The sequence below is a fragment of the Fundulus heteroclitus genome, chromosome 3 (genome assembly GCF_011125445.2).
Source record: "Fundulus heteroclitus isolate FHET01 chromosome 3, MU-UCD_Fhet_4.1, whole genome shotgun sequence".
Taxonomy (NCBI): Eukaryota; Metazoa; Chordata; class Actinopteri; order Cyprinodontiformes; family Fundulidae; genus Fundulus; species Fundulus heteroclitus.
The window spans coordinates 41,165,875-41,178,795 of record NC_046363.1 but is presented as its reverse complement, the minus strand read 5'-3'; the positions used below and the strand labels follow the sequence as shown (position 1 = coordinate 41,178,795).

Genomic DNA, 12,921 nt, shown 5'->3' with positions numbered 1-12,921 from the left:
CTTTTTTCTCAGCTGGTCAATTAGGATAGACAAAATTATTTCTAATTGCTGAATGCCAGAATAAAGAGAGATTACTTTGAGATTTTACTTTCTTCAAATTCAGAAAAGTTGAAACATTTCCTCAGTATTTTGCTTCTCTTTTTCATACATACATTTTTTATATATGTGTGTGTGTGTGTGTGTGTGTGTGTGTGTGTGTGTGTGTGTGTGTGTGTGTGTGTGTGTGTTCTCAGACTCCTTTGTTTTTACGACATAACAAAAGAAACTGTCTAAAAAAAAAGTCTAACCACTGTGGTACCAGGGATTGAACAAACTATTTTTTCAGAACGCTGATATTTAGAAGTTTGAAAATGACTGGTTTAAACCACATAGTAATATTAGCAAATACAACTTCTGATAAAAGTAATTTCATAACAGTTAAGAGAGGAGAAAAATAAGTGAAAACTCCTGGCTTCCAGTTATTCTACATTAGACTTAGTTTCTTAGAATCATGAAATGTGGAGCTTGGTTTTGTCAGGAGATCATCTTTAGACTCAGAGCATTACGGAGCTCTTCTTCTAACACCCCCTCACCTTGGGATCTTGTGGCCTCTCTGATGAACTTCTGCAGTTTCTTCATCTCAGCATCAACCTGCTCATAATCAGCCTCTCTGGCATCTACTTTAGGAGTTGAGAAAAAGGAGGGGTCCGTGCCCATGTAAGAGCTCAAAAGATGGCCGTCTGAGCTCAGACTCACCACAACTCCCTTCAGCTCCCTGAGGAAAGAAGAAGAGAGGGTTAACTGTGGAACAGCGGCCATCTGCTAGGAACCTGTGCTCGACATTTTCTTTGTAGTTCAGCACTATTCCTTAAGGGGAACAGAAGGCGAAGCTCAGCACCGGCTTCCAATGCGGAAATAGAAAATAAGATGGAGAGCGTGAAGAAATGCTGAGTGATGCAATAATGTTTTAACTGCGTGGTAACTTGTTGCAGATGTGTTTGCGTGATTTCGGTTCCAGTTCAGTGAGACCAGGAACACATTCATCCTCGCATAAATGCACACATGAGACAGTCGGCTCCACACCTGTCCAGGAGGGTGTCTGAGGGGGCATAAAACTTTCAGCTTAACTGCAGCGGGAAGAAACCCACTCCCACACGTGCACACACTGATTATTTGACATTTACAGAGGCTGGACAAACCTTTGCAGAAACACGCATCTCTATAAATACTCAACTGTCATCTTAACTAAAATAAGAGAAATATACCAATTTCTCACAAAATATTGGCTTTGCAACCTATGTGACATTAACAGTGAATCATAAATAAAGCGAAAGATGAACAGGAGAAGAAGACAACTGCCAGAACAGAGGCCATTAGTGCACAGAGCAGTTTTCATACGGAAAAGTTTATGGGAATTGTCACAGATTACGCTGTAAGGAAGTCGCCCTCATTATGCTGAAGCCTCACATTGAGTGGTGGCGTGTTGCCAAGCCGCTGTTTGCTTTCAAACAGCAAACCAGACATGCAGAATCGGTACCATGATCTGAAAATCAAGCTGTCTCAGCATTAATCTGGATCTCATAATCAAAACGGGCCTGTGTTAAAAAAAAAAACGTAACATGCTCCCTACTTTAAAGGTCCTCTACTTTGTTTGACAGAACTTCGTACTTATATTATTATTATTATTATTATTATTATTATTATTATGAGCTCTAGTGCTTTGCAAAAGTATTCAAACCCCCTCCCCCCTGGCTTTGTACCTATTTTGTTACATACCAACCTGTAATTTAAACATTTTTTATATCCTGTTTCACAATAGTCTTAAGTTGGTAAAGTGACATGAGAAAAATATATATGAAATAAAATATTTTAATTGGCATGTTCATATGTGGTCACCCCCCTTTACTATGAAGCCCCTAGAAAGTTCTGGTGCAAGTTCTGGTTTGCCTCTGTGTCACACACAGAGGCAAAATACTGAGATATTCTGGAGCAGAACTTGTGATTTGAGTAAAAATGACCAGAAGCACACTGCTAAAGCAACACCTGCGTGGTTTAGGGAGACATTTTATAAAAACGACTCTAGGGAGGGTGAATAGTTAATGCAGCCAATTTCTGTTTTCTGTCCTATTTGTTTGTGTCATAATAAAAAATATAGATTTTTTTTTTACTCATTATAATTAATGGAGGGAATATTTCATGTTATATGGACACTGAAACAAGAAGGTAGAAGAGAAGAAAAAAAAGGAGAAAAGGTGAAAGAGGAGAGAAAAGGGAGAGAACGACACATTCTCAGTCTGCTTCTTTATCTGCAAAGAGGGGTGTAAAAAGAACAACAAAACCAGCTGATAATATAAGTATTACAGATACAATCAAGTAACGCCTTGACACCATCACTGAAGAACATACAGTATTAATTAATGCGACATGTATAAAGCGACAGCTGAAGATAATAATAAGGGTTTTCTGTATAGAAGTGAGTCTGTAAGTACCTGGATCCAAACACCTGTAGGTGTTTGTGAGAGTGCGCTTATGTCTGTGAGGTTTATCCATGAGAAAAATGCTCAAATATTACATTTTAGAAGTTGTAGTTGTGTTCTATAGATGAAATAATGTAAAAAATCTCAAGCAATCCATTTTAATTCCAGGTTGTGAGGCAACAAAACATGAAAGATACCAAGGGGGGTGAATACTTTCGCAAACAATATGCCCATTTGTCTAATAATGAGTCTGTTCTCCTTTTCCAGAACAGTCCTGACCCACTGGGGCGTAGACTCCTCTAGACCTCCTACAGACGTGCACCAAGAGGTCAGCAGCAGATTGTTTTAGTTTTTCTCCTGGTAGCATTTGGGCAACGAGAATCTGATCAACCTGCATCAACCTTGATGAAAACTGGAAATCCGTGTTGCATCTCTAGAAAACAATGAATGAAGAGCAGAACAAAGAAACGAAGGGCCGTGCCAAGATGTTATTTTCCCACAGGACATTTTCTGACTTGTTAGGTCTGCGCTTAGACGCGTAAAAACGTCTGTGGGCAGCTTAAAAAGCAAAAGAAATGCGTCTGATCGTGAAACCCAGTGGTTCCCTGAAGCAAGACGAAATGCTGGAACACTGCAGTAAATCTACAGACGTTCGCGTCTGTTTTTTGCGTGGTTTGCTGTGTATTTGTGTAACTCTCCCACACTCCTCGGTGTCCCACAGACACACTGGACGACCCGATGACTATCAAAAGCTTAAAAACAACACAGCCTCAAACTAAACCAAACAGCTACCCAGACACACACTATCTCCTACATCTAAACCACACATGTGCAAACACAGGATCGGAGACCACATCATTTTTCAACTCTGTTTGTGCTCTGCGTTGTAATTGTATCAAATTGCACTTTGATTGTAGTTGTTTGGAAAAAAGACAAAGGATTGGCCTCAACTGGCCCCTCCTCACGACGCTCTGATTGGCCAGCTGGAACGCATTGCCGGGTTATTTCCTGCAAAACGTCTGACTGGATTTTACAAGCCGATAACTGCGTCGGCGTACCTGCTCCAGGTTCATTAGTGCTCATGTGAATATTTACACCTGTATTCAGCAAATGTGTAAACTTTGTAGGGTCCTCTGCTATTATTACCACTTAGCAAACCTTAGATTCCACTTTTTAGTCAGTTATCCAAACAAAACTTAGTTATTTTTATTTCGTTACCTCCCTTTAAATCTTCCTCATTACATGTAGTGGCAAGAAAAAGTAGGTCCTCATTTAGCCTGTTAAGCCTTTCAGAAGCAATTTCCAAGAATAAATCGAGAATAGCTGCACAATTATCAGATCTTAATGCAACCTTTTGGTACCAGTATAAAGGTAGGACAATAATGTTCTTCCTGTGGAACCACTGTCACAACTGCTACTACAGTATGTCTGATTTATTGTGATTAAACAAAGAAAAAAAGAAAAAATGCTGAGCCTTGCATACAGTTTTTATTTTCTAAATGACCAGTAAATAACACTATGAAAGTCATTTAGAAAACCTAGGAGACACCTCAGATTGATTTTATCACAATCTTTACAATAACTGCAGAAAGGTTTTAGTGAGCCAATGCGCCAGGTGCAGCACATTTTGGCACAATTTAGCCAAATGTTCGCCATGTTTGATAGAACTTCAAATTTTATCTGTGTTTAAAGTGCTGTAAGAATAGCATTTGTGAAAAAAACAATTTCGGCAACTTTTTTTTTAACAAACATTAAAGAAATATATATGATCGTGTTTGAGCTACTTTTAGAGAAGGTGAAAAATGGGCATCGCCTTCTAACTAAAAGTGTGAGCAACTTTCTTTTTTTAATTGATTTGACAGCATATGTAGAAATGTTTAGACAAGTAGCTGTTTTCTTTACCCATTTCCAGATTCATTAAATAAACACATAGGCTACATTCACACTGCAGGTATGGATGATCAGTTCAGATTTTTGGCTGAAATGAGATTTTTATTTATTTATTTGGTGGCGGCTCACACTATAATTAAATGCGACCGCCATCAGACTTCTGTCTATACGGTTCAAGACCGTAAAGCGACCAGCATGCGCAGATAAAAGAAGGAGACGTCAAACAGCAGTGCGCTGTTTACAGAAATAACGTTGAATGCAAAGTTTAAAAAAAAAAAAAAAAAAAAAAAGACATTAAAAATCTCAATAAAATAAAATAAAAACATGGTTACCAGCCGCTGTCTCTCCTTGTTATTATTAGAAAGCTGTTGAGCAATGGGAGCGGACAATATTAAGACCACATCAGAGTGAGACTAAATAAGATAAGGGAAAAAGAGCAAAGCTATTAAGTAGCGCTAGCTGCTACTGTGTGTGGATGTGTAGTGAGAGACAGGAGAGTGACGTAAAAGACGGATAAAATGCAACATGACTGTTCAGGTCTGATATTGGGGACGCTTTGAAAAATATCCAATATATATCCGAATTAGTACCACATATGAAGGTGGCAAAAAAAATATATTTTTGGGGGGAAAAGATGGGAATTGGGCCGTTCACCCTGCCATGACAAAAGACGGATGTAGGTCACATATAAGCAAAAAGATCGGATCTGGGTCGTATTTCCCTGCAGTGTGAACGTAGCCTCAGTCGCTTTATTGGATGACTTGTTCTCCCATCTCTCTCATTTTGAACAGTGGCTAAGAGAAGTGGGTCTCTGTGTAACGGTGCTTCAAAACACCTAAACATTAAAATAAATAAGTAAACATAAAATCTAAATATAATTCAGGACTTTCATTATAATTCATTCATTATATTGAAAGTGATCATGCTGCTAATAACTGTGCATATTGTGATTTTGTTAAAAATCGTAATTTTTAAGATTTTTTTTTTTTATTCTGCAAATGACAAAAGAAAAAAGTTTCCAAATTCTTTAGTGTGAGACAATTCTACTGCAATAAAAGTTGAATTTATTGCAGGTATTTGTACCATCTATATCAGTGGTGCCAATAATTATGGAGGGCTGTTATTGACAGTACTGTCTAGCATATAGGATGCTCTACATGGAGGATTTCTGCATACGTCAGCTCCAAATGTCTAGTTTGACTGGAGCATATACTCACGGGAAGTTGGCAACACGAAGAGCCACAGGCACGAAGGGGAGCTGGGCCGCCCACTTCAGAGTGACGTCCTGGTAAACCAGCAGCATGTTGTTGTGGTTACCAAGGAGCAGGTTTGTGGTGCCATCTTTCACTAAATAATAACAGAAAAAGGAGATTAGACAGCAAACACTCACAGTTTAAACATTTTAGTCAACGTTGTCATGAGGGAGGCATAAAGTTTATGCGGCAATAAGAAAGATAAAAGTTAATTCTCAACTCAAATAAGTACGTGTTTTTCTGCAATTAAAAAAAAAACATCTCTCTGCTGCATTCGTTCACGTTGGTGTCCTGTGGGTAGAGAGTCAGCATCAGTGTCACAGCAGCACAAATTTGAGGTTTTTGTCTCTCGTTCTTATTTACACAAAACAGTGGCGCATATTCACAAATCTAACAGCCATGGGCAGGAATAACAAATTCCTGCGGTGGGGTGGCACTGCCCTTTAGGATGAGTGCAGCTCGCACTTCTGCACATCTGGTTTGAATAAGGGATGCTGTCGTCAAGATCTGTCATTTAGACAAGGTCTGCTCCTATAAGTGTACTGTAAATAAAGCTTAGGCACTTTCTCCTGTGAACCGAGGCTCGAAACATGAAATATAAACACTGCTTATGTATCAACTCGCGCCGTCCAGTCAAACCACCAGTGGCGCAGTTACCACCTAGTGAGATCTGAGGTGACGGCCACACGCAAAACAAAGCTCACAGAAGGTATAATATAGTAACGGTGGTCAGCAGTGGTATTACAGTGCAGGGGTCAAAATGATAGAGTGCATGTTGATGCCACATCAAAGCAAACACACCTTATATCTCAGCACACTCCTTAAAATGACTCTCTAATTATAGGAAGAATACCAATCTACCGTGTTATATGTCATGATTTTTAACCCGATGCCTTTACTCCATGTTTGTCAATTTCATCTGCCACTGAATATATCGAATAAAACTGGAAAATAGGGAAAGAAAGTCAAAATATGTGAGCGTGGCCTCAAGTGTTTATGGTAATGTAGGAGATTATCATAGCTGCCTGTCAGTCTGTGTTTGTGGAGAAATGGGACAGAAGTCATCATGTTGTTTGTCCAGGTGTTAAGTTGACTATTTTAAGAAGAGATTCAGCTTTTCTGCTGTTAATGCATGCAATAAAAACTGTAACACCATGAGTGAGAAAGGTGTCCGTTCAATCAATCAATCAACTTTTATTTATAAAGCTCTTTACAACACATGAGGTTACCAAACTGCTGTGCATAATAGAAAAAATTAAAACCATAAAAGCATAAACAAGCAAGCATAAAATAACATAAAAAATATGACACTGTGCTTCTGAATGTTAAAAGCCTGAATAAAGAGGTTTTTAAGCCTGGCCTTAAAAATTCAGTAGTGGTACGAATGTCCGGCGGCATTTGTTCCAGGGCTCAGCGACTGAGAACGCCCGATCACCGGTGTCATATATATATATATATATATATATATATATATATATATATATATATATATATATATATATATATATATATATATATATATATATATATATATATATATATATAATCTCCCTTCCTCTTTCATTTTCTCACCTGTTTATACTCACCACATGTTTCTGAGCAAATCTTCTTCTGACACTTTTTTTTATAATTGCTTTACTCTTTGACATTCAGTCTGTTTCATCTCTTTTCAAACCTTTCTCTTGCTTTTCCCCCCAAGGAGTGTAAAGCACAGGAAAGATGTAAGGGAAGGACGAGGAAGAGCGATTCGCATGCACAACCCATTAAACCACAATGTTCAGCTGCAGCAAGGGAAAAGGTAAAATTGTTCTGTGCAATAATAATAATTTTCCTTAAATGATAAAAGTATGAGCTCACTACTTTCTTTGGCATGACCACTGGCTCTTGAGTGATTTTTACGTTTGCAAGCACATAAACTGTTTAGTGATAAATTAAAGCTAAACCCTCTGGAACTCCACCCATTCTTCCAAAACAAATTTTGATGGTGTCGAAGTTTGTCAAACACATCACTTCAAAATTCCCCCAATGTGGTTTGGTTTAAATCAAACCTGAAGGCCATTCCGTATGACTAACATAATTTTATATTAATAATCAAATAATAATGCTTGTTTTTCGAACAGATCTGTCATCTGTTTATCACATTCCTTCTCTTAGAAGTCATGGTTATTTATCATGGAGGCGATGACATTTCGCATTGGAGCTGAAGCCAAAACAATTAAATGACAAAAGAAAGAGACAGACAGACAGAGAGAGAGAAAGATGGATGGGAGCTGTCGATAAGGGTAAGGGATTTTATCCAGCTGAGGCAGCTGTGAGGCTGAAGGCCACAAGGAAAGCATTAAGGAAATCTGTAACAGACCACTGTTGTCTGCACTCCACACCCGACACAACAACGAGGAAAAAACACGGAAAAGAGAAGCTATGACCGCTTGATTTGCCGCTGAACATTTGGTGGCACCTCAAAGAGTCACAGTGTTAATAAATAACCACATGTTACAAATGTTTTAAACAAATTATCAATGACAATACGAATCGCAGCCATGTGGAAATCCACCAAACACAAGTCAATAAACATCAAGACCTAAAAAGCATCTTGTGAGGCAGAAGCCAGTGAAATTCTCCCGGAAAGAAGAGTAAAGCTATAATTTATCTCCAGTTTACCTGAGGCATAGGGTAGAAAACAGCTAGGGTTAAATTCCAGTTTCTTCATGAAGCGGATCTGTCCGTTATCACGGAGACAGAAGAGGTTCCTCTCGCCCAGCACAAGGATGGAGGAAGAGGAATGGGAGAAGGAGGGTACTGATATGTCCAGAGCCTGTTCTCCCAGGACAAATGTCCAGTCAGGCTGCAAACAAACACACAGCAATAAAGCCCATCATTGAAATTTACACTGTATTAATATAATGTTACAATGTTATGATGGTCTTCCAGTTTAATTCAACCTTAACATACACTGTGAGCAATTTAAATCTTAATAGCCTTCAAAAAAGCTCAGAAGACTCAAATCATTTTTGTTATATATTCCCATTATAAGGATGATGACCAAATGCTTCCATCACACACAAAGATGTATATGATTAAAGTATAATTTTAAATACTTGTGCAACACATATAAACTTTTAATCAAATGTTTGTGGTTAGAACCTAGGTGACAACGAGGTACAATCAGCTAAAAATTGGCATCTACCTCAGAAAAAGTCAAGAAATATTGATTAAAACTTCAAGAGCATCAAAAACCAGGATAGCAGATTAGAAAAGTTGGGTTTGAACTCAGTGATAGTGGAAGTAAACCATCCAGGATATATGTCTACTAAACATGTCAGGTTCAACGTAAATATAAGAAAAGAAGATATAAGAAGACTTCTACTTTACATCTTTAACCTAAAGACTCTTACTCCTAACAACATTCACATGTATTCATGTTTTATTTTCAGATATCAAATGTGTGTGCATATGCAAAAAAAATTAATTTAAGGCAAGGCAAGTTTATTTACCATATTTTTCACACTATAAGGTGCACTTAAAATCCTTACATTTTCTCAAAAATTGATGGTGTGCCTTATAAATTGTTATCCTACGTGTTGTGCTTACTGACCAATTTATGTGCTACAGTGCGATTAAAAATCTGTTAAAATGTGTAAGTACGACTTTGGTTAGCAACGAAGCCGCTCAATGGATATTAGGAGCATTACGGTACACTGTGTCACTACCTCATGGGACCCCTGAGCTGTCTACCAGACTGCCTGACTGTAATGTCTAAACTAGAAGTGCATTCATGTAAGTCAGCCTGGAGTACGCGCTAGCAACAATAAACCTAGTAAGTTAATTCAGAATAAAAGTTACGTTTATTTTGGCCTTATGTTAATAACAGGGCTGTGTAGTCCCACTACTCTGTCCTCCAGACAGAGTCGGATAGAGAGCTGTGGACGTGAAGGAGTGATATTACACATTTGGGAAGAATATTTAGTGCGCCTTATAATCCGGTGCGCACTTTTCAGTAACAAGTAAAAGTGATTTAAGTTTCGACCCAATGGAAATAAAACCAGTTTATTTATTTAGTGCCACTTTAGAACAGATGTGATCTCAGGGCACTTTATGGAGTAAATTCAATCAAATCATAGATGTTGGTCAACAGTTTTACATCTAAGGAAACCCAGCAGATTGCGTAGAGTCACTGTCTTGCAGGATTCACTCCTCCTGGATGAGCTTTGATGCAGGTACTACAGTAAGGACTTTTACTTTGCTTTGTTTAAGCAAAGAGGCAAAAATAGGGTGCAGAGTTTTAATGAGTTGTGTTGTTGACAATCATCCAAGCTAATCTTGGACTTCTGTCTCTCTGTATTTGTGGTTAGGACTCACCGTCAGCCTCTTGCCCCCAGTTTTAGGGAGAAAGTCAGAATCCTGTCGACTCTCTGCGTCTGTAGCCACAGCCAAAGTCTCATACCTGGAAGTCATGACAAAAAAAAAGCTACTAAAGACACGGCATCTGAGGACAATTCAAAACACTTTTCTCTCTTCTGAATATAAATATATTATAATCAAATCAGCATAGATTGTCTGACAGTTCTATAGCTTTGGTTCCTATTTTTAACTTTGCTAATGTTTTCCCGCCGGATTTTTGCGTCACGCAGTGAGATTCTCTCTTAGGTTCTGACTAGCAGACCAAAATGTAGACAACTCTTATTAATTTATAATTTTTCCCCCAAAAAATGCCTACCTTAAATAGCAGAGCTGAAATTGTTTAAAGTCAAACGTTATGAAACAGTTTTAAAAAGATTTTACAAAACCTATAACCATCTTTTCCTTTATTTACAGTTTCTGTCAACGTTGTAATGACCCGCCTTTCTCAGGAAATGGCAGCCTATCAGTTTTAGTCAGTGAATGTTATGCACCTGGGAAAAAATGAGGTGGTCAAGCTGATCTGTGGTCAGTTGACTTTGGCATGTGTAGCGTTAGAAACCTTCCAGTAAGAGGCTGGCAGACGAAGCAGCTTAGCAGGAATCTATCTGTCTTCACAGACACCTGAATGAACAGAGCTCCAAACGTAACCCAGTACGACTCCGAACCACAGACCAAACACTAAATAACTCCTGACCTACCCGCTCTGTTTTCTTACACTGAAAAATATCTTTGGACTATAAATCTGGTATTAATCCAGACAGACGGGTTTGAAAGCCATTTTAAATCACAGCAGCCTTGATCCGTAAAGGCGGCCAATTCAACACCCTACGGTTTTGGCGTGTTTTTTTGTTTTTTTTTTGTACGTAGGCCGATGGCTAGCAAGTTAAAATTGGTGCTAGCCTCATAAGTATCATTATTATTATTATACGAGGCAATATTGAGGGTTCTTCCATATTTTTGACTACAATATTTCATACCTTTCAGGACTTTTCTAAGCTCTCAGTCTTTTATAGTCTATTTTAAAGCATAAATATAAAAATTCACTCCAAATATTTGGTAAGGCTTTAAATAAGGAACCTAAGAAAACCTGAATCGTGCTTAATCATCATATATTTCTCTTTAGCTGAACTGGATCAAATAAGTTTTTTTTAATGATTATATTTTTAAATTATTGAATTTTGGAAAAAATACATTGAGCGATGTGTACAGAACTTTCTCCCCATTCCTCAAAGCACAGTTGTAACAAAAGAAGTTGTCCTAATGTTAAATTTTTGCAGTACAACGTATGATTTATAGTTTCTACTCATCCGTACAGTAGCAACATCCGCTTCGCTTCTGCAAACGCCAGCAGGCAGACTAATGAGCTTTAAGGATGACTGCCAGTAAAGAAAGCTTTTCATCACTCCATGACCATTTATTGGAGAAGAAAATCATCTAAAATGGGTCAAGGGTTTTAAGTGTTTACAGAAACGTTCAATGAATCTGCAAGCATAGCCCTGTGTAACTGATTGAATTATATTCTGCAAAACAACACTAACAAGTACCATGAATTCCTTATAACCACACGTTTTACACATATCTGTGTGTTAGGTTTGGAGAATGTTTGCCCAGCTTTATCCATTAAGATTTTGTTAAATGGTAATTTGACTTAAATATATATATAAAAAAAGCAAATAAATGCTGTTCAGAAAGGTAGAACATTTTGACATCTTGCCTAAAACATTACTTGAAATCTGATGGCCGAGAATTCAACGAGTTCAACTTTATTTGACAAAAGTGCCATTTTTTTCATCAGTCTTTTAAAGCAATTTTTTTTTTATTATTGTTTTTATTTGGTGGCATTGAGTTTAATTTGTGGTTTCATGCCTTGAGTAAAGAGTGTAAATAAGTGTAAATAAGGATTACTTATTACTACTAAAATGTTTTAAAATAGAATTACAGGTAAATCATATTTTAATGAAGCATCAGTCATTGGTTTCTTTTTTTTCTACTCGCGCTAAAAATAATCATCTAAGCAAAGTAATCAAATTTGTTGAAGGCCTGTGGGCTTTCTAATGACACATTTCTGAACAAGTCTTTACACAATAATGGTCCAAGGCTTATATATTTGAAAATTCAATGATCATCATATTTTATAGCCAGACAACCCACAAATCTAAAAAGTATGACCTATAAACAGATAAGAATCACCATTTCCTGTACAAAACATAAAGAGCCTTTCGAGTCTGAATATGTCACAGAATTATGTCACAGTAATCAGAGAATAGATGTTTTTATGTCAAAAAGTAAGTTTTTAATGGGAATTTGTGAAATGGATGTCTAAACACCCATTTGCAATAAAAAAAAAGAAAAAAGAAGAAGAATTATGTGTTGAACCCTCTATGCAGGAAAAGTGGGTAAGTTTTGTGAAAATATTAAATAGGTAGGATTGTTCCTCACCCAGCGAAACAAAAATCTATTGTTCAGTCAGAAATTATTTTTGCCTGACGATTATTTGACAATTAGAAACTTAGCTTCAAGCAAAGGCTCAGCCTAAAGCAGGATGTAATCACTAAAAAGTTAAAGCTACGGGTACAACAGGAAACCACAAAGGCTACTTGAGTGCAAAAACCTTACCACGTAAGAATATTTATTGTCTAATTTTATTTCTGTGTGCTCTCTGAATGTATCTTCACCCTGACAGCTGCAGCAGACTCATTTTTCCTCGTGTCTGAGCCAACTGCAGGGGAGAGTGTTACTCACTGCTGCCGTCCGACTATATTTCTGACTGCGTTTTAACTTCCCTTCCAACTACCACATAATATGGCTTCAAGCTAATGCTACATATTGTTTATTGAAGCAACGTTTGGGGCCAAATAAACGTTAGGACAACATAGTTTGAGTGGCGTGACGTTTCTGTTCATGTGCAGAAAAGTGTCACA

The 12,921-nt window shown here is 37.6% G+C and overlaps 2 protein-coding genes across 5 annotated transcripts in view; one reads left to right on the top strand and one right to left on the bottom strand.

The window, feature by feature from the left end:
• The window catches only part of LOC105922701 (C-type lectin domain family 10 member A), a 512,726-nt gene that overhangs the window by 406,756 nt on the left and 93,049 nt on the right, over positions 1–12,921 (top strand). The window lies entirely within an intron of this gene.
• The window catches only part of bbs9 (Bardet-Biedl syndrome 9), a 200,519-nt gene that overhangs the window by 173,360 nt on the left and 14,238 nt on the right, over positions 1–12,921 (bottom strand). For all 4 annotated transcript variants that reach the window (XM_036135401.1, XM_012854125.3, XM_012854127.3 and 1 more), the window contains exons 7-10: positions 9,959–10,043; positions 8,261–8,444; positions 5,564–5,693; positions 573–754 (exon numbers count right to left, since the gene is read on the bottom strand). In XM_036135401.1, the coding sequence (XP_035991294.1) occupies positions 573–754; positions 5,564–5,693; positions 8,261–8,444; positions 9,959–10,043 (581 nt within the window). The remainder of the gene's footprint in view (positions 1–572; positions 755–5,563; positions 5,694–8,260; positions 8,445–9,958; positions 10,044–12,921) is intronic.